At 32.4% G+C, this 21,252-nt stretch overlaps 1 protein-coding gene across 2 annotated transcripts in view; it reads right to left on the bottom strand.

Annotated features, from left to right (window-relative positions):
• Positions 1-21,252, bottom strand: part of LOC148616069 (fatty acid synthase-like) — a 38,398-nt gene that overhangs the window by 3,246 nt on the left and 13,900 nt on the right. The window contains exons 13-33 of one of the 2 annotated variants that reach the window (XM_088582737.1): positions 20,839-20,984; positions 20,311-20,419; positions 13,878-14,045; positions 13,326-13,484; positions 12,462-12,576; positions 11,399-11,640; positions 10,682-10,819; positions 10,322-10,452; positions 9,833-9,971; positions 9,520-9,631; positions 9,010-9,194; positions 8,424-8,645; positions 6,841-6,999; positions 5,888-6,094; positions 5,136-5,344; positions 4,533-4,739; positions 3,606-4,173; positions 2,868-2,973; positions 1,324-1,444; positions 996-1,085; positions 410-570 (exon numbers count right to left, since the gene is read on the bottom strand). In XM_088582737.1, coding sequence (XP_088438863.1) covers positions 410-570; positions 996-1,085; positions 1,324-1,444; positions 2,868-2,973; positions 3,606-4,173; positions 4,533-4,739; positions 5,136-5,344; positions 5,888-6,094; positions 6,841-6,999; positions 8,424-8,645; positions 9,010-9,194; positions 9,520-9,631; positions 9,833-9,971; positions 10,322-10,452; positions 10,682-10,819; positions 11,399-11,640; positions 12,462-12,576; positions 13,326-13,484; positions 13,878-14,045; positions 20,311-20,419; positions 20,839-20,984 — 3,694 coding nt within the window. The remainder of the gene's footprint in view (positions 1-409; positions 571-995; positions 1,086-1,323; positions 1,445-2,867; positions 2,974-3,605; positions 4,174-4,532; positions 4,740-5,135; positions 5,345-5,887; positions 6,095-6,840; positions 7,000-8,423; positions 8,646-9,009; positions 9,195-9,519; positions 9,632-9,832; positions 9,972-10,321; positions 10,453-10,681; positions 10,820-11,398; positions 11,641-12,461; positions 12,577-13,325; positions 13,485-13,877; positions 14,046-20,310; positions 20,420-20,838; positions 20,985-21,252) is intronic. The other variant, XR_015922105.1, reaches the window with a different exon arrangement.

The raw sequence follows: 21,252 nt of genomic DNA, 5'->3' as shown, positions 1-21,252 counted from the left end.
TTGTTAAAAAAAAAAATATATATATTGTAAGGTAAATTAGACCATAAATGACAATGGTGAACATGTTATAAAATCTGGGACTATATGAGAATAGTTATATAAAGTCCTTGATAGAAATAAAATACTTGTTTCTGGAGTAATACTTTATTATTTTATGCACATGAAATAGACAGACTAGAACTAAAAACCTGCATTATACATACATCAAGAGTGAATCTTGGTACATCCATGTATGTCATGAATTGAGAAGTTATTTTGATGAATTCACAAAGATGATTCATCAGTAGACTTAATACTATCATATTTAGGCACCCTCTGGCTAATTTCTAAAAGTTGGCGACAAAAAATGGCAGCTGGCGATTTTTCTGGTGACAGAATTTTGGAAGCCAGAGCAGCCCCTGACGGATACCTGATTTCTACTTTATTGAAGGACATCTCCACAACTGTCTGTATCCTTGCCTCCTGGTTAGGCAACTGGTAAAGGATATTCTGAACCAGTCTTATGTTGGGTACATGGACAAACATCATTAGAAAGTTGATTAAGGCTCCAATTTCTAAGAATAATGCCATCTGAGAGAAAACATAAATCATTAGCCACTGTGCCAATAAATTTGTTTACAGTGCAAGTATCAGTTTGATATAAACAACAATAGGTAAAACAGTGATTTAAGAAGGTTTATGAACAAATACCAGCTTATGCAAACTTGAAGTTGCACAGGCTGTCGTGTTAGGCATACCCCTACTTGTACAGGAAGTTAATAGCACCCTAAATCACCAACAACATATCTCCTATCTATATGAAGCCACATAGTAAAATTTAAATAAATCCATTCGTGGGGAGCCAAGACAATTATGACAAAATTCATCTTAATTTACTTTTTGACAAAATTATCTATTTCCTAACTTTTCATGAAAAAAAATCTCACTTAATTTACACACTATAAATGCTTTATATTTTAGAAAAGAAATGCTTTAAAAATATCTTAAGATCTCACTTCAGTTAAATCCTTGGCATGTTTTTGTGCTGCTCTGAATTGTGCACAGAAGTAATCAGGTCCTCCATCTAGTAAAATCAACTTGTCAACCTGCAAAAAATAAAATTAAATATAAAACTAATAAAAATTCTGAGAAAGTTTCAAGATAATGACATGATCAATTTAGAATGTGATAGTCACTCTAACAATTTATTTTAAGCAGACATTTGAATAGAATGAAAAGTGAACAGTGAAAAAATTTTGTTTGAGTATCGAATATCAGCAGATACAATATAACACACAACTTTGAAAAAGAGACTCATGAAACCATAGCACAAAATGAACAAACCTTCTTTTTGTTCTGTTGAAGCTGTAAAGCCATTTCTATGGCTATCATTGTGCCAAATGAGTACCCAGCAATAACATATGGTCCTTTGGTCTGCTGCATCTGAACAGCATTGTTATAATAGCTGAAAACCACAAATTATGGAAAAAAAGGAAACTGTATTAAAGATAAATTAAACCTTGACTGCTTAAGGACTTTGCAACATGATAAAGCACTAAAAGAACATAGATTTATAAAAAAAAAAAAAAAAACATATTTCATTCATTAAATTTCATCACACATCTTGGAAAACTACTGGGTAATATGATAACTTGTCAAATAACATTTTTACATTTACTCCTAAAAAGATAGGGCATAAAATTCTCAGATGTCAAAATATTCGAACAAATTTGTAATTTACTGGAATTACTTTACTTTACAAGAATTACAAAGCTTTACTTTGATTATATTTAATGATCATTAGCACACATAATGCTCCAAAGCAAGACCCGAAATTCAAAATCTGGAAGTTGGGTTATCTCCCCTTGCAGCATTTCTTCATGCACATCTACATGTATAACTCCATTGAGAGTTAAGGACGCATTGCAATTACAACGCAAGTACTATCTTTAAAAACAGATAGCTGACGCAGTAAAATTTTCTTCTTTTTATTTCTAAGTTTCTACATTTGTTTCAAGAAAATAACACATGACACGCAATTACAAATTTTCAATTAACCCGAATAATCCAGTCACCATATTACGTTCCCTACGATCACTCCATCCTTGAGAGTGAAGTGAAACCAAAATGGAGAATGACTGGATTATTTAGATTAATTTTCAATACATTTTTTTTTGAACGCCACTAAGTTATCACAGTATTTGGCCAATTAGGAAACAGAATTGCGATCAGTAGACTTGCTTTTCCATAGAAGAGCATCCTTTAGGCCAAAGGGCAAAAAGCGAAAATAAAACGACTGCGTCGGAAAAAGTGAATAAACAGAGAAATTGATTTCTACATACAATCCTCAAACAAAGTTTTGAGGGATATGAAAGCTTGTAGGCAAAGTTACAATTTTGAGAACAATTCAGTTGTTGCCCATGCTCCCAGTTTTTAGTGGAGACCGAGTTGCTTATTTGCTTTTGTTACTTTGTATGTATGATTTTAGTTACTTTATGCTCTTTGTTGTGTAAGTCTGTTTTCCATGCCGGGTCTTTGACCCTGGATTACATTCTTTTGATTACCGCTATAACCTTGGTTCCTTTGATTACTCTTTGAGAATCTGGGCAAGCTGATATTGTACAACTAAAAATGATTTATTTTATCATGAACTCAATATTAATGGATTTCCAAAGATCAATGTCTCAAATTCATTAGCAATGGTTTTATTTAATACTTTATTGATGATTTCAAAGCTGTAGTTTGCAGATGACATTTTTTAATATCAAACAAATGTATAAATATGAATAAATTACAAAAAAAAAAAATTACACAGAGATGTTACATCTCATGCAAAAGGGTGTGAAGGGGCAACATGCAAAGTGAATTCCAGCACCAACAATAGGTACCTAGCCACACCAACTAAGGTATCTCTTGGAGTGCTGTTTGTCCTCTGTATTCCATAGCACTGCCGTGTCAAAAGACTGCCAAGTGTTTTCAACAACACTACTTTACCTATAGTTTAAAATGTCCAAAACAAATCATAGGAAAAGACTGATCATCTGGAGAATTAAAGAAAATACTTAAGCAGAAAATGAAAGCATGGAACATGTGTTTAACCAGAAAAAAATAAAACAACTTGTATTGAGACTGTCGGAGACTTTGTTGTACCTGGGAGACACAGATGATGCCACAATCTGCATTGTATAGTCCAACTATCTTTAATTTTGGACACATTTCATGAAAATGATGATCTTTCAACCTTCTTCAACTTCATGACAAGTATATATCCTACAAATTGTCAAAGCTGTAGTTTACAAACGGTGGAAGAAAGTAGCCTGATGAACGATGTACCCCTTCTTTGACAGATAAATAAATGCACAGACAGGAACAAATTAATATGTCGTGGACTGCTAATTGCGGGGGCATAAAAATATCTTCTTCACATGGAATGAATTAACAAGCTTAAGCTTGTCTCTCATTGTAAGAAAGTATGACCATATTTCATCCTTACTCATATTTACACATTTTTTTTTCAAGCATTTAAAACTTGTTACTTTATATTATATTCATCTAGATATGTTGCCTAATGAGGGACAACATAATTGATGAAACTGCAGATAGACAGACGGACAATATAAAATTACCTGTTATTGGATGAACAATAAACAGAGGTGTTTCTTTCCTCTGTAGCATATTTAAGGGTACTACTGTTGGCTCTCTGTGTGATGGTGTTAGTAATCTTTTAATAGCTGGAGTCATTGGAGAGAATCCTGATTTCACAGGAGAGTTTGTCGACTTAACAAACAGCAAGTCTACAGGTCTACTCTTTTTCTTTTTCTTGGAAGGAAGTAAAGGCATGGGTGTCATTATCATTGGTTGAGGAGGTAGCTGCTGACTCAGGAAGCATGGTCTCAGACTAGGGGTAGCAGGAGGAGAGTCTATGTAGCTCTCATGCAAGTCATCTGTCCTTGTGGGGTCCTTTACTCTTACCATAGGGGTTGAGGTAGGTGGGAAATTAGTGCCCTCTTTCTCTTCATCAGGGGAGATAATTACAACATTTGGTACTTGAACGATCATAGACCTGTCTCCAAGGTGACTTATTCTTATCTCTGACTTCTCTAATGTTGACGGAGATAAAAGACCTTCATTTAAAGTGCCATCCTCCGCTGAGTCCTGACTTTCTGATTTCACTCTTTCCCACAAAGAAAAGTCCTATGGGAAAATGACATTAAATATCAAGAAAATTCTTTCCATGCAATAAACAAATGTTTTCTGCCACATAAAACTTGTCTTATTTTCAATTTAGAAAAATCCCTAGTGTGTCTTTACTACTTTCACATATTAAGTTTAGTGAAATTCTGTTCAGTAATTTGAGGAGTTGAGATAAAAAAAAAGGGACTGACAGACAGATGGACATGACAAAAATATTATATTCTTTGCAACTTCTTCCGTGGAGCAAAAAGAAAGCAGCTTATATGACACCAAGACATCTTTTTTACCAGTCAGCAAATCATTTCTATTATAAAGGTCTCAGACAAGATTCATGAGAAAGTCCCAGCATTAGAAGTTACCTTAGGTTTGGTAGTTATACAATTATGAAGTCTCTCCATAGCCAACATATCAGATTCCATCATACTCTTGAAACTATCTGTCAAATTAACACCAGGCTCCTCTAGAATATTAAGGATTTTTGAGATCGGAAGTGGATTCAGAAAGTGTGACTGTTCATCCAGGCTGTAGAGTAAACCTTTAGTCTCAGGGTAACCCTGTTCCATCAGCTGCAAATAGATGCATTGAAATGTGAAATTTATCAAAAGATTGTGTTTCAACTTTATTTCTGTAATTTTTTTACAAACTTAAAACTTAACATGTGAATGGAAAGTTTGTAAATATATTAAATCTACAGGCACAGGCCATTAATTATATTTCGGTTATATACAACTTGCAATTCATCATCCTTTTAATTTGATACAATGTTTAATTGTTTTTAACTGATATGAATTATCATTATATCAATCATACAAGAAAAAATTAAGTATTCTTGCCTTTTCATCCAACCAATACCAAATGCAAACAAATCATATTTCAGTGTCAAATATCAGAAAAATTTTAAATACAAAATTTCTTAAATCAAAATTATCTATACATAAATACATAGCAATTCAATAGCCTACTTTTCCAACAGTGCCATCTCTCATGTCAAACATTAGAGTCTGAATTTCTTCATCAGACTTTGACAGGAAACTAAGAAAAGCTTTCTTCACGTCAATAAGCTTGAAAGTCTTGTTTTGTTGAAGTTTTTCCATGTCTATAATTTCCAGTGGTTTAGCACACTGAAGGAATCTTCCTCCAGTCCCAACCAAATCAAGACTGGTGTTCAATTCTAGCCAATAAATTAACATTTATCAGGTTCTCACCATCAAACAAATATTGTGAATATACTAAGAACATTCAACAACAGACATGATTTTAATGAGCAAATAAAAAAACCAAATATTGCAGTTACATGCAGTTAAAAAGAAACAGAATGGTAATATTACCCAAACATAAAAAAATGTCTACAACAACTGCTCACTGGTACTAGTAAATGCTGTGGAGGTATTTTTATTTGTAAGTAGTAGTTTTATGGATTCAAAAATTACACAAGAGCATCATTGTATACATGGGATTCTTTACATTTTATGGGAGAAGAGATTTGTGGTTTTATTGAACCCCAAAAAACAATTATGACTGATACCCTTTATACATACAAGTTATGTTATGTCACAACTAATAAGTTAAAACAGACATGTTCTTCCAATGAACTAACTTCATTTGTGTGTAAGCCAACTAAGTGATTTTGGACTGAATATTTCTAGACAACACATGCACTCAAGTCTTCATGTCATTCATTTTCAACCAAATTTTCTAAGTAGTAATTCATTACCTCCACTAGTAAACTTAACACAGACATCACAGCCCTCTCCTTGTGTCAATGACTTGACACCCTGGAGAAGGTTTTCTCCTGGTAGGACGCAAACAAATGGAAAGGTTGATTCTATCATCTGCCTTGTCTCAATATCATAGCTAGAGGTAAATACACTGATACCACTATCTTCACTTGCTACAGCCATCATGTACATTCCTACTGTATCTGGAAACAAAACATTAAAATCTTTTTGATGAAAATGATCAAACCTAATTGCAAATTTTAATATTAAGGACTAACAAACTTGAGAAAGTCGATCTTGTGATCACAAATATTCTGATGCTTTCAAGTGAAATTTTCAATTCTTAAAAATTAAATGCAATATACACCTTATAAATGAAATATATACATCATAATCATTGACCTGTATATTATGGTTCAAAGCATTGTGATAAAGTTTAAAATTTTGAATAAGCATTTCTTTAATTATCATCTGAAAAACAAAAATGTGATGGATGGGAGGACAGACATAACAAGAAATACTTTGAGCAAACTCACAAAGAAGATGTACCCACTTCAATGCTAAATTCTCTTGAAAATTACAGTTTGTTTTTGCCTTCAAAAGTGTATGACTCCCCATTCCAAAGTTCAAAGGGGTGTAACTCCAATAAATTCAGTGGATCATAAATTCCTAGTAACATGCACAACAACATATCACATCCTAGTTACATACAAAGTTCCATGATAGTTGGTGCAGTAGTTTGCAGAGGAGTTGAAGCTACAAAAGTGTGACATACAGACAGACAGACAGACAGACAGGGGAAACATAATATGTATACTCACCATAGTGGTGGGGAGGAGACACCAATATAATTCCATTTATCATATCATTATATTTTCTATCGATTTAGTTTATTAAGGTCTAAAAGAGCAATTTAGCAGTTTGGTATCAACTGATGTCCTATCTTTACCTATGGGTGGACAAAGGAGAAGTCGAGGTTTAGTAATAAATTCTATAGAATCAGACAGCAGGTACAATGCCACTAAGTAAGGAACTATCTGTTGTATATCTTCAGTCTGCCATGGTTTACTACCCTCTGTTGGAATTTCTTTGCAGATCACTTCTTCATCTAAAATCAAACTTTAAAATGCAGTTAACATCTTATAAAAAAGCATTTTTACATATTCAATTAAAAGTTAAATATATTTATCTTCAATAATCTAATTTTTCAAATTAAAAAACCTATCTATTATTAATTAAGTTTTTTCCAAGGTCTCTAAATTTTTAATGGACTTAAGGCTTTTTACCAAAGGATCCTCACTGGACCAAGGCCTAACATTATTATGCTCTCATAAAAAAAAACCAGTTTCACTGGAAATTCAGTCCAGTTTAAAATCAAATTATGTTGGATCCAACAGGACATGAAATGAGTGAGAATTGCTACATCGATACTGTTTAGAACTGGGCTATACTGTAAGCCTTCTAATTTTCCTGAATTGTCAAATGAACATATTTGTGGGTATCAATTTTCGCAGTTTCAAAAAAGTTTTTACTGATACGTAGTGTTAAAATCCTTTTTAAGGGTACAATTTTTCATGTTTTCTGTCAACCACAAAAATAGCGAAAATTAATACACCACAAAAATTAATATGTTTACAGCAAGGATCCGGAAACGGTCAAAAATGCTGTTAATTGACCGACAAATTTTGCAAATGTCCGACAACCATTTCCCAATATCGGACATAAAAAAATTTATCAACCCTTATAAATTACAGCCAGTGTGGTTTTATTACTTTATAAACATCCTGGCTACCTGTCTCCTAACTGTTTATTGGAAATTATTGGACAGGTGTACGTCAATATTAATTAGCCGATGTGCAGCCACCTGTGACTGAGATTTTACCTGTAACTGATTTGTTGATTGCATAATCAAATTAACGCTACATGTGCAGCATCATTGTGTATACAAATTAATTGAAGTGACTCGGAGAATTTTCATACATCTATTACTTGATTTAAATAAGAAAAAAGATTGACAAATCCATTTTCCCACCGATCTTTCAGTGGTAACAAAAGCACATGGAGTTGAAACTAAGAATCAGTCGTGGTTTGTTCTTATTAATTCATCGATTGAATCTTTTTAATACAGAAGTATTTGAACTAACCATTCAAATCAATATACCAAAATGTATTCATGATTTTCATTTTTAAAAGAACATTTTTTTAATCACTTGCAAGTCTTCGGCTGTTTGCTAATGTGATGAAAAAGTCCATGAGACACGATGTTTTGTTTACATGTCAGAACGTCCACTTGTGGTCGAAACCGAACTCATTCACTGGTTCAGATATTTTGTAAAAGACAGAGTACATGATGGAATAACACAAGTTCCAATATCATTTATAATTAAATAACTACAAAAAGGATTTTTAATATTTATTCTCGATCTAGGCAGGTAAAAGATTGACATCAACGTCTGCTGAAATTTGATAAAACATGGGCTGTCAAAATTTCTGGACCCTTGGTTTACAGTATATTACCAGCTTAGAACTTACCTGTCATGAGTACTATACCCAGGACCTGTTTCTTTGTATTATTGTTAGTACCCTGATAGACCATGATCTTCTCTGCATATGTCCCATGACTCTGGATACTGTAGGCCAGTACATTGTAAACTACAGTAGAGCTATAGCCTGCAATGTTACTTCTTCTATTGGCTGTGTCAGGATGAGGTGTTACTAAGTTCTGCACCAAGAATGAACCAGCTTTACAAAGACCTATCATAAAACAATAACACTTTTCATCATAAGGTCTACTAAATATTCAATTACAAAACTGACACCAAATAGACAGAAACAAATTCTTAATTAATTCTGGCTAGATGAAAAATCCTAAATTTCTGCTGTAAACATCTATAATAGGTGCTTCATTTGAAAGCATTTGACCTGCTTGATGAGTATATTCCCTATCTGACATACTTTTCATCAAAAAATGACTGAAATATACTGAAAGATATTTTATAAAATCAAAACATTGTTTGCAATCAAAAATAAAATTGTGGGTGCAAATGGCTAAAAGATAGGAGTATACTTATCTCTAAAGTGAGAAAATGTTTTTACTGTTGATTCATGAAAATACTACCTGTGTATTTTTCAGTTACAGCCAGTATATTAGCACAATCTTGAACTTCTTTCTTGACAAATATAGGATCAATCATCACTTTTATTATACCAGATTCATTATACTCCATGTTAAATTCCAGTACAGTATTGATGAAATCTAACCAATCATCTTCCCACATTATCTCGGTCTTTTGTAGAAGATTACTAAAGAAAAAAGTTGAATATTTTGGAAACTTATAGCAGAAAATAATAACAGTAACATGAAAAGTAAGGCAAAGATAAGGACAAAATGTTCCTGTTAACGCATCTACATTAAGGGGAGACTCCCATAAAATCATTGAAAAATACGGAATCTCCAACATGAACATGTAAGATTAGTTGGAGGTTAAAAATACTATATTTTTCTGTAAATGGTAATAAATATCTGATTGTTAACCAACCAAATGAAATATTTATTTCAATAAAGAAACATTTTAAAAAGATGACTATAAATGGTAGTTTTTTGTGAGTCTGCAGGAAACATGCATACCTGTCATCAGCATAATCAATATTTTCATTGATATCCACATCATAACCAGGAATTTTTGGTAAGTCAAGCTTCTCAGATGACAGACTGTAGTTCCCAGAAAACAGTAAAACACCTGCAAATATCTGATCCAGTAATTTAATATATTATGGACACAAGCATTTTAATTCAAGTATTTTCTACTGTGTCTAATCAAAAGCATGTCATTGTAAGACACATAGTTAACTTTATTGAATGATTCTTTGTAATTTTTTTGTTTGCTGTTGGAAGATGTGACTTGATTAGGACCTACAATATAGCAATACTAAGATGTTACCTTTGTTGTGAACAGCAAATCTTTGGGTACCATGCAGAACCTGTATGGTAGCTCCCTGTAAAAGTTCATCAACTTGGTGTGTTGGGTTCAGATCCAAATTTGTAAATGATATCCCTTTATTTAGTTCTAACATTGATTCCTGAACAGATAGAAGGTATTCAAAAATTGACAAAACAGTCATTACACAATGTACTTACAAAATAAAATTCAAGAATTTTAAAACATGACTTTGATTTTAAAGCTAAGCATTCCAATATCGCAAAGCATCAATCTAAAGCACAAGAATGGCAAAGAACTGTAAAAGTATAGGACAAACTCGACCCACCTAAGGGGACATTTACTTGTCAAATAATACATGTATATCTACATACAAAAATTCAGCAGAGTTAAAATATTGTATTTATTAACTTTATTTAGAACTTAGCAAACAGGCATGTGAAAATCTAGAAATGTCTCTTAGGTTTAATTAATTGAAATGAAAATAATTACCAAAGACTTGTTTTTGGAAGTTTTCTGTGCTATGGCCAGCCAACTGTGATAAAGTAGTGTTGCTAGGGGTGTATGTATTCCTTCAGAGTCTCCAAGATCTATAGTATAGGGCATTATAGCTTCATCTTTCACTACAACATTGTCAATATAAAATTTACAGAATTATTTTTTTTTCTCAAGAATTAGTTTCATAAGTAGTAATTGTAATGAATTGTTCAATGTAATTGTATGTTTTATGATAGTTGTATAACTATTTGTACATATTAATCATAATAGATAATATAAATTGGTATGTTACTAAGACATTAGTATAAATAGTCATCTTCATTATTTTACTACTATGCTTAAAATTCATATTACCTCTAGCAAAAAATTCTGGCCATTCAGGTATGTACCATGACTTGGAATGATCCCATTTGACCAGTGGACTAATGGAAGGTGATTTGACATCAAGTGGGAAATCTACCTGGTAGAACACACTGACATCCACTGGGTGACCTGTTACATATATATACAATACCTAAATGTCTACAAACAAGTACTTTTATCACAATTTTTGCAAATTTTCTGAAATTTCTGGAGTATTATTATTGTCTAAGAGTACAACACTTTTTCTTATCATTATGAAATATTAAGACATTTAACTTCATTAACAAATTTCTGTACGTTTCAGATACAAAAAAAAAAATGCTCAGCCACAATTATGATAATTATTTTACTGATATTCTTGCAAGTTTAAATGGGACTGTTCCAATACAAATGTCTTTAGAAAAAACATATTTTCTAATACAATTCAAAATTTCAAATCCATCATCATACAATTGAAAAACTATCACTGTATACTCCCACTTTTCAAAACAGAGGTATAAAAATGGATTTCCCTTTGTGACCAGAGTTACCAATTATCTATTGGTAGACCTCAACAGATACTCTAGCTTTGTCTATAGTTAAAACCTAGCCCTTAAGCAAATTTTACATTACACCCTAAAACAACTTGAACATTTGGAAGTAAGTTATGACTGCATTCATGCTCTTTACTTGCTGTTTAAATTCATAGTCCTCCTAATCTATTCTTACCTCTTATGTGGATCTCCCCTAAGGTCTGTAAAAACGACACTGGTGAAGGTTGGCAAGATATACTGTCTGTTGTCTCTGCCTGTATTCCTGTCATTGATACATTAATTAAGGTTACATTGGATGGAGTAGACTTGATAATGTCTTCAGCATGGACAACTCTGTTCAAAAGGCTACCAATCACTTCACTATCTACATGCTGTTGAGGGTTGTTAATATGTTTTGGATTCTTCATTAAACCTGATCTAAAATAAAATCAGTTTATCATTATCCTATGTTTAATCACTTGTTCAGATGTTACCTGTTAGTTAATTTGTATCCATCTGCACCATGAAAACTGATTTATTCAATGGGTCACAGTTTTCCTTTCCTCATTTGTCTACCCCGGACTTGACTTTTTATGAGCAACTTGGCGGGTGTTTCTAGAAAAACAGAGGAGGCTTACCCTACCGGTGCACCTGGTCCATGCTCCCAGTTTTTAGTGGAGTCTTGAGTTGCTCATTTGCTTTTGTTATTTTGTATGTATGATTTTAGTTACTTTATGTTCTTTGTTGTGTATGTCTGCTTTCCATGTCTGGTCTTTGTCCCTGGATCACATTCTTTTGATTACCGCTATAATCTTTGTTTCCTTGATTACTCTTTCATAAGTGATACTGAAGACTTTTTCAAAACTACCCCTTTCTCTCTTTTTAGGAAATATGTGACAGTTTTTATTGTGAAATTTGGAATAATGAAATAAATGTTCAAAACATTTAAATTTAAAATAATCAATATTATCAAGGATAACAGAAAAACGACCAGTCATATATAGCTAATCATTAACAGAAACACCATACCCAACACCAAATTTTTAGCAGGTATCAATTTTTGCAGTATCTAAAAATGATTAGCATTGTATAGTATTAAAATTCAATTTAGCAGGTACTTTTTTCCACTTTTCTATTCACTGGTACATTAGCAAAAATTAATATGTTTACAGGAAAGTGACAACTATAACTGTAAACCATACTATGAATAGGTTTATACACCACTGTTTTTATGAGGATAGTCATGATATTAGTATTACCTAAGTTTTGGATCTGGTATTACAACTTCAAGCTTCTCCTGGACTTTTTCTGCCATCTTGTCAAGAAGTCTGCTATACACTATGACACCATCAGACAACTGTTGGTAGTAACCACCTTCAATATAAATATCATTGGCAGATACTACTAGAAACCATTTCACTATTGACCATTTTATGTAATAAGCCAAAAAAATAATAATAGTCTTGTTTCCTGCTACCAGCAGAAAAAAATTGGGTAGGAAGGTAGGGAAATTGTTTTATTTTTAAAAAACATGGTACATTGAATTAATGGAGAAACAATCTACACTTAAACATTGCTTGAGCCAAAAATAGTCATAAAATAGGAGGCATAAAAAAACTAGAGCAGCAAGGGTACATATTATTTTTTGGGGGTCTAACCTTAAATGAGGACTGCATACAAAACTTTAAGCTATTGACATACATACCATCTTTCCTTTTTAGTGCTAAATAAAAGGTGCGCATGAGGAAGTGTAATGAAATATTAAACAGTAAGATCACATTGAATGGGTAGATTATACATTAACAACCCCCTTTAGTAAACTATATTCTAATACGTCGAGTTCAAAGCTCTTTACACCAAAGCCATGGTATAAAAAAGTGATAAACACATGACCGATATTTTGTGCAACTCACGGGCTGTGCCTTTTCAAAAATATGAAAAGTCGTATAAGAATAGAAATAAATCACAGAAACTCCATTTTATTATTGTTTACCAAAAGCTGGCCTTTTATGTCGTAATTTAACCCCTTGCTATTGCTCAGGGTAAGATAATGCGATATAAATGGCCAGCCCATGGCAAATCAATGATAAAATGGAGTTTCCATGATTTATTTGTTAAATTACCTTTGTCATGAATGAGCTGAAGTATTTGATCTACTTGATTATTTTGTACAGCAATCACAGCAGCACCATTTGACAATGTAGTTAGAACTTTCACTTTAGGTCCCAGACAATACACTTCCTCCAGTGTCAACTTCACCTTGATAACTTTGTAATCTGATGCTGAAGGAGAAAGTATATAGCAGTGTAAACAATGTGTACTTTAAACCATAACTCTGGAATGAATATGAATTCAGATTTACTAAAAAATGTTCTACCAGTAAATTAATTAAAAATAATTTAATGTTGATTTTAGGGTATTCACAAAATTAATTGAGTTACTACATAACTTTAAGCAGTTAAAGTAATTATTATTATATAATGTGCTCTATAAATGTTGTAATAATAACAATAATAATAACTTCACATGTTCATGGGGAAATTACAATTGAAGACCCATTAATATATCATATTTATATTTACCTTCTCCAAGAAAAAAAGATACAATATCAAAGTATTGCTTATTTCATAAGTACAACATCATAACACTCATACATGAAGATAATTATAACTAACCTGAATGTCTAGAGTGTTCCTCCAGAGCTTGCCCTATGGTATAGGCTACTTTTATACACTGTTCTCTTGAGAGGCATCCATCAACATAGCAAGCTACAATCTCTGATAGACCTATTCCATAAACTCCACTTATTTTCACTTTTGCTGCCTTCAAACAGTCAACTAGTCCTTCACAGGAAAATTCAAATTTGAATAATATCAAAATTTATCAATTCAAAATGCTACAAATGGCACATGATGTAATGTTTGAAGATATTAATTCAATCATTAAACATTAATGTATTTTTTTAGAATTTTGTATCAAAAACAAACATGGGTAACAAATTGCTACATGAAGTAGGCACATCTTTTTTGAAGACTGATTGATATTTCATTGGTTTTCTGATATTTCAATCAAACAAACCCTGCTTTATACTAGTCTGTCAACTGAGCCAGATTTTAATGTACTAGCTCACAGATCCAATATTCCTAAGTTCCCCCCCCTCTGACACATTATTCTGAGCCAACCAGTCCTTAAATATTATTTTTGTGTTGCTTTCATATTTTGTAATAATATGAAATTATAAAACTATCATTTTTGTGTTACCACTACAAAATGCACAAGGCGACAGATGGATGAACAAACTTCATAGAGATCATTTAAGTTCCATTTGTGTTTCCTCCAAACAAAAGTAAATTCAAAGAAAGAAGAACCAGAAAAAAAGAAGAATCAGTCAAAAAAATTGAAGAGCAATTGTTACAAAACAATTGCTAAGATCTTTCCCATGAATATTTGTATTCCTAAACCCCAGTGTTTTCAGAGTAAGAAGTATCCAACTAAAAAGTAACGTATAAAAATACAATAGAATTATGATAAAAAAAAAAAATCATTTTCTCCTCAAAACACTGAACCAAGTATTCATTCTTTTTGACGTCGTAACTGATACGTCCAGCTGTGTAAAACATCAACCAAATATGAAGCATGTAACTTTTACATGTGTACTCATGTGGTTCTCACTAAACGCGCTTTAAGTCCATTTAGTTAACACAAATGTAGAGATTTTAGATCATGATAAAAAATACAGTTCCAATTATCAAGTTTGAGATCGCCTGTAAAACGTACAATTGAAGACAGTAGAATTTTCAGTTCCAATTATCAAGTTCAAGATAAACTATAAAACATAAATGTAATAATTATCATCCTCACATGGATTTTTTAATCTTTGATAATACAACAATATCGATATTTTGAAGGAAACGCAATTGTTTACCCCAACATAATAAATGGTTTTATCTATATACATCAGAAATCGTATGGGTATGAATAAAATACAAACGAGACTTCCTTTTTCGTACAAGATTCACATACCTGTAGCTAGAGTTGGTCACAGTTATGAATGTATTATGCTCCGAGGTGATCAAACGCAAGTAATATGTAGCAATACGAATAAAGAACATTCATAAAGCAATCAGAATAAAGTTTTGTATCTGAGTAGAATGAAAAAACTATACTCAACGCGGAATTTCATCTGAAATACTGATTTTTATATACATTTTTGAAAGACAGTATTATGCAGGAGTAATCAAGGGAACCAAGGTTATAGCGGTAATCAAAAGAATGTAATCCAGGGACAAAGACCAGACATGGAAAACAGACATACACAACAAAGAACATAAAGAAACTAAAAAAAGGGAACTAAAATATCTTTAACCAAAAGTTGTTGAAGGGTATTTATGGCAACCAAGATTCTAGCAGAATTCAAGATTGTAGTCCAGGCACAAAGGCCAAGCAGGGAAACAGACACATTAATCAAATATTTTTCTTCGTTGATGTTAGTACAAGCACGACACTTTTTCCACATTCTCAAGAATATATTCAATGAGAAAATTAAGTGGGGAGGAGGTATTGAATTGAAATCTGGAGATTAAAATTCCTAACCACTATGAGAAGCCATACCATTTACCAAGTAGTCGCATCAATACATTGTAAAAGGTGAAGTGCAAAAAAGTGGAAAATGTAAGAAGTAACTTTTAGTCTTACAAAGAATTATCACTAAACTAACAATTTACACTGTGAAATATTTTGATTGATTATATTAATAAATAAGAATGCTACGCGTAGCCATATGTCCCCCGTCACTGTAGAAAGTTGAATTACAAATGTTTGACACTTGTATAAATAGCAGATTCAAAACTTATGTGCTTTCATAAGTCCATGTAGCGATTCAAAGTTAATGTATCTTAATGAATCAAATCAAGTTAGGTTAAGAATTCTTCATACAACAACAAAAAATCCGCAAAAAAAAAGAACGTGAAAAATAAACAAAGTCCCATAACTCCCTTAAAAATTGACAAATCAAAATAGCCGTTAAGTATGATCAACTACATATAGTGAAAAACAATTCTACAAAATTTGGTCATATTCTGGTCAGTGGTTTCTGAGGATTTGCATCCACAAGGTGTTCCTATTGCGAATAATGTGAAAAATGAACAAAGTCCCATAACTCCCATAAAAATTGTCGAATCAAAAGAGCAGTTGAGTATGGTGAACTACATATGGTGACAAACAATCCTACAAAATTTGGTCAAATTCTGTTCAGCGGTTTCTGAGGAGTTGCGTCCACAAGCCTGGGATGCACGGACGGACACCAGTATTTCTATGTCCCCGTTCCACGTTGCGGTGGGGGACAAAAAGAATCATTAAGAACAGTATACACTGATATTTTCTGTAAATATCGTAAAAGGGTAGGGAGGTAACAAAAAATTACAAGCGCATTAGAAGGCACTCAAACTGAAGAAATAAAATTTCTTATTTAATGATCCTCAGAGCTAGCAGTGTCAAAAGAAAGAAAATTCATTGTTTGTTTCCTATCGTGACTTTCCACATTTGTGAAAAAACTTATTTAACACTTCTGCTGCTTGTCTATTGTATGCCAATGAAAAAAACTCAATCTTAACAAATTATCGTTTGGAGTTACGGCACTTTGACCGTTCAATTATAATGATTACATAAAATATGAAATTCACAGCATATAAGCAAATTTGTACATTATTACATATATTTCAGTGTTAAAACAAAGCATAAACCACGGTACGTAGAATTGTTGTGACAAGATAAAATTTGGAGGAAGGAAATGATAAATAAAAGAATGACAAACATTCCACGAAGCAAAACCGTCGTAAAATAGAAAGTATTTGTAATCAGTTACATATAAAAATTCATTAAATGCAGTAGATGCTGTTTTTTGTTAATACAGAAAACAAAGATAGAAGTGTATAACATTTACCAAAAATAATAACTGCACCACAAATCAATTTTGTTGTATACGAATATAGTATCTAATATCGATCAACAGGTTTTCTATATAACCTAAAGTTAAATAATAGTTAAGTGATTGATCAGCAGTTTCAACAAATGTGATATAAAATTTCTAAAAGAAATCATGCAAATACAACACCTTATCACATTTAAGTTTTTAATGGTAAATTGTTCGTGAGTTATATTTTCCTATCCAAATCTCAGATAAACACTAGAAAGTAGACAGTGGCCGTAACTCTTGACAAAGTGTTCATACCCTCTTGGACTTCAGAACATTTCACCACTAAGTGTTCAAGAACATGATAACATAAAAAGTTTTGATCTCTTTATTACTGACTTCATAGTTGATCTGATCCGAAAGAAAGAATATCGGTTAGCAAGATCCTTTAATCTCAGTTTTTCCTATAAAGATGACGTATTATCTTTAAACAATCCTAATTTCAGGGATTTGATACATTGCATCTACCCAAAAGAACTTGAGATAAAGGATACTACAGACACTGTAGGTCAGCCTCATATTTTGTCCTACACTTAGAAGTCGATGGTAAAGGAAAACTACTGACCACTTTACGACAAACATGATGACTTTTCATTCAGAATTGTCAATTTTCCTTTCATCTGTGACAACATCCCTTCAGCACCTGTGTATGGAGTGTTCATATCACAACTCACACATTATGCCAGAGCTTGCCGAAACTACAGACTTTTTGTATCACACTAGACTTCTAACAAATAGGCTTCTGGAAAAGGGTTATGTTGCTACAATATAGAAGTCATCACTACAGAAGTTTTATGGCCGTCATCATGACACTCGTGGATCGTTATTGTGTATCCATCTGCGCCATGAAAACTGATTTGTTTTAATTGTCAGTTTTCCTTTCCTCTTTCGTCTACCCCGGACTTGACTTTTTATGAGCAACATGGCGGGTGTTTCTAGAAAAGCAGAGGATGCTTACCCTACCGGTGCACCTGGTCTATTCTCCCAGTTTTTAGTGGAGTCCAAGTTGCTTACTTGCTTTTGTTACTTTGTACGATTTTAGTTACTTTATGTTCTTTGTTGTGTATGTCTGTTTTCCATGTCTGGTCTTTGTCCCTGGATCACATTCTTTTGATTACCGCTATATCCTTGGTTCCCTTAATTACCCTTAAAGTGCTAAGTTTTAACAATACATGTTTTTTCTTAGCAGGGTGACTCTGTACCTTCTAAAGTTACACGGATTCATTTAGTATAAAACTCAACTTGATTTGTCTTGAAACGAGAAAGTCAGAATGTGGCGGAAGAAAAAAAAAAATCATACGAATATCAGTTAGGTTTTACCTTGACAGGGAAACCCCTTAATAACTCAAAGCTAAATCAAACTCAAATATTTTTTTCATGTGACATTTAGGTGTTGTTAGGTTAACTGAACACATGATTTTAGAATTTTCAAAAATGTTGCGAATTGGTGTTTTTTTCAGCAGTTTTTGGAAAATCGTTATTTTTCATGATAAGTTACAACGTGAAGTATCAAATGATGCTGAATGAGCTGAGAAAGTGAATAGAAGCAGTTTGAGTTGTATATCTTATATCATATTCCAGAAAATTAGGTAAAACCATTCCGATATGACGATATACTGTTTTTTTGAGAATCTGGCCAATGACCTTGACCTTCTTTTTAGGTCTCAAGTTGTAAAACATAACAGTCTAATCATTTTACTAATTGATTTTTGTTTTCTCTATCTCTTTATCATTTTCAAGATATATGCAAAAGAAAAAAAGAAAAAAAAAGGGGAGGACTTTTTCAAACTCAATTTAAGATCATTTACTTTTATTTTATACCTGCAAAGTAAATATATTCTGACTTACTTTTATACGAACTTTCATTTGGCTTAGTTTTATCTCGAAAGCACTTCTGGTTATCAACTTCCAGTTTTTGGTTAAAGTTCAAAGGTCTATAACTCTTCTTACACAAATAATACTTTTTTTTTAAATTCTGGCACTCAAACCATGAAGCGTTACAAATTATGATAACATAAAAAGTTTTGATCTATTTATTGAAACCTAGGAGAAGTGCAAATTTTATTTTTGAAGAAAGGGAAATAACTCTGTAACAACATGTGTTTGCTTAGCAGGGTGACTCTGTACCTTCTGTAGTTACACAGATTTATTTGGTATACAACTCAACTTGATTTGTCTTGAAATGACAAAGTCAAAATGTGGTGGAAGAAAAAAAAAATAATCATACAAATAGTAGAAAGGTTTTCCCTTGACAGGGAAAGAGCTTAATAATACAGTGCATCCTCATTATATCACCACCTTTTGGACCAGACTAAAGAGTTCGGGGATATATTGAGGAAATAAATTGCATAGAATCTATACAACTTTAGGAAAAGTGGACTTAGGAAATTTATGGCAATAAAAGAGGGACCGCCATTAAAGAAGGGCATTATAGTGAGGGAGCACTAAATCATGCAGTGTATGGAGTACAAATAAAATGTCTACATGAACTATAAGAAATCAAGGCTGTGGGGGTACATGCATAAAATTGGCATGAATTTGTGATGCAATGATGGTAATGCATCTGTACACCAATATCATTGACTACGTATAAGGGGTTCATGTTGAAATGAACTTATCAGAAAACTTAATGTTAAACTTTAATATTGAATTTTCTTAGTCAACAGACCATGACTGCGGAAGTATGTGCGTAAAATAGGCATAAATTTGTGATGCAATGATGGTAATGTATCTGTATACTAAAGAACACTGACCTAGCATAAGGGGTTCATGTTTTAATGAACTTCTCAGAAAACTTAACATTAAGTTCGTGGAAGCCGTTGCTGCAAAAGCAAAACCAACCACAACTTTAGTCGAAGGTGAGACAAAAATGTCTGGCAGGATATTTAATAGGTTACAATTGAATTTAATATATCAGGATGTGGCTATAAATGGTTATGTTAAAAGAAAATTAACATGTCATGTTACAAAAATACAATACAAGAAAATAACCAAATAGAAAGTAATAAACAGTAAAACTTTATCCAGCAGATAGAATTTAAAATAAAATTGTCACCTAATAAAGTAGCAACTTCTAAAAGAACTTGAAAGAAGTAATGTATTTTAAGCATCTGAAGCTTACAACACAAGTACTATACCTATCAGAACAGCTACTGCCTTAATAAATCCATTACAAGTTGTAGGTTTAGTGGAGAACTTCAAAGCTTCTGTCATTACCATCTTCAGCCCAAGCACATTTTTCACAATCTATGAAAAAAAGTTATTAATAAAGAGCTACAGGCTCTATCACTGAAAGAAAATCACCTCTTTTACAAGTACATCACTTTTCAACATGCTGGATATACAGAGGCTTTCTTTAATTTGACTCCCAAATTATTGGAAGTTACCAATTACAAATCAGCAGATGAACAGCACTACATGTAAAAAAATTAAATGTTTTTTTTACCCTGAAATATTTGTACTTTACAGTTTACTTACAGTACAGTTTCAAGTTTAATTAAGAAAAAAAAACCCTCAACAAATTTATTTTAAAAAGCTATACCAATTCTGAAAGAATAACTGGAAAAAAATCTGCCATACAGAAATCACTGCTGGAATCATACAAGATTCAGTTAAATATCAGTACAACTGAAAGAAGTAGGGGAATGATAAATTGTAATACTCACTGCCTGGGATTCTATGATTGACTTCATAAAGCAGCCATTGTTGAGTAACTGAGGGTCTACTTCTAATAAATCCCAAACAAAATCTTGAAGACACAGCCATAGCTCGGGAAAACAAGGAGCGTTCTCTGAAAATCTACTCATCAGATCTGGAAATACAAGACGTACAACATATACAAAGTAAATTGATTTAATTTTGATAAATCATGTATTTAAGTCCAAATGTCTATTTCTCTAATTTTGCTTCAATTTTCATACCGCTTGACCGGTGTGGCAAAAAAATGTTCTCATCACTAGTGACTTTTTTGTTCTCAGAGTTCGATTGGCAAAGAAATCGTTTGTCTTGGACTCCATCTTGAATCATCTCGATTGCCATTGTAGTTGTATTTCAGTAAAATGATATAATTTTGGTGTTTT

This window comes from Perna viridis, chromosome 5 (genome assembly GCF_037379345.1).
Source record: "Perna viridis isolate PV_CMFRI_1.1 ecotype Kerala chromosome 5, ASM3737934v1, whole genome shotgun sequence".
NCBI lineage: Eukaryota > Metazoa > Mollusca > Bivalvia > Mytilida > Mytilidae > Perna > Perna viridis.
The sequence above is the reverse complement of the archived record's forward strand: the minus strand, read 5'-3'. Positions and strand labels throughout refer to the sequence as shown.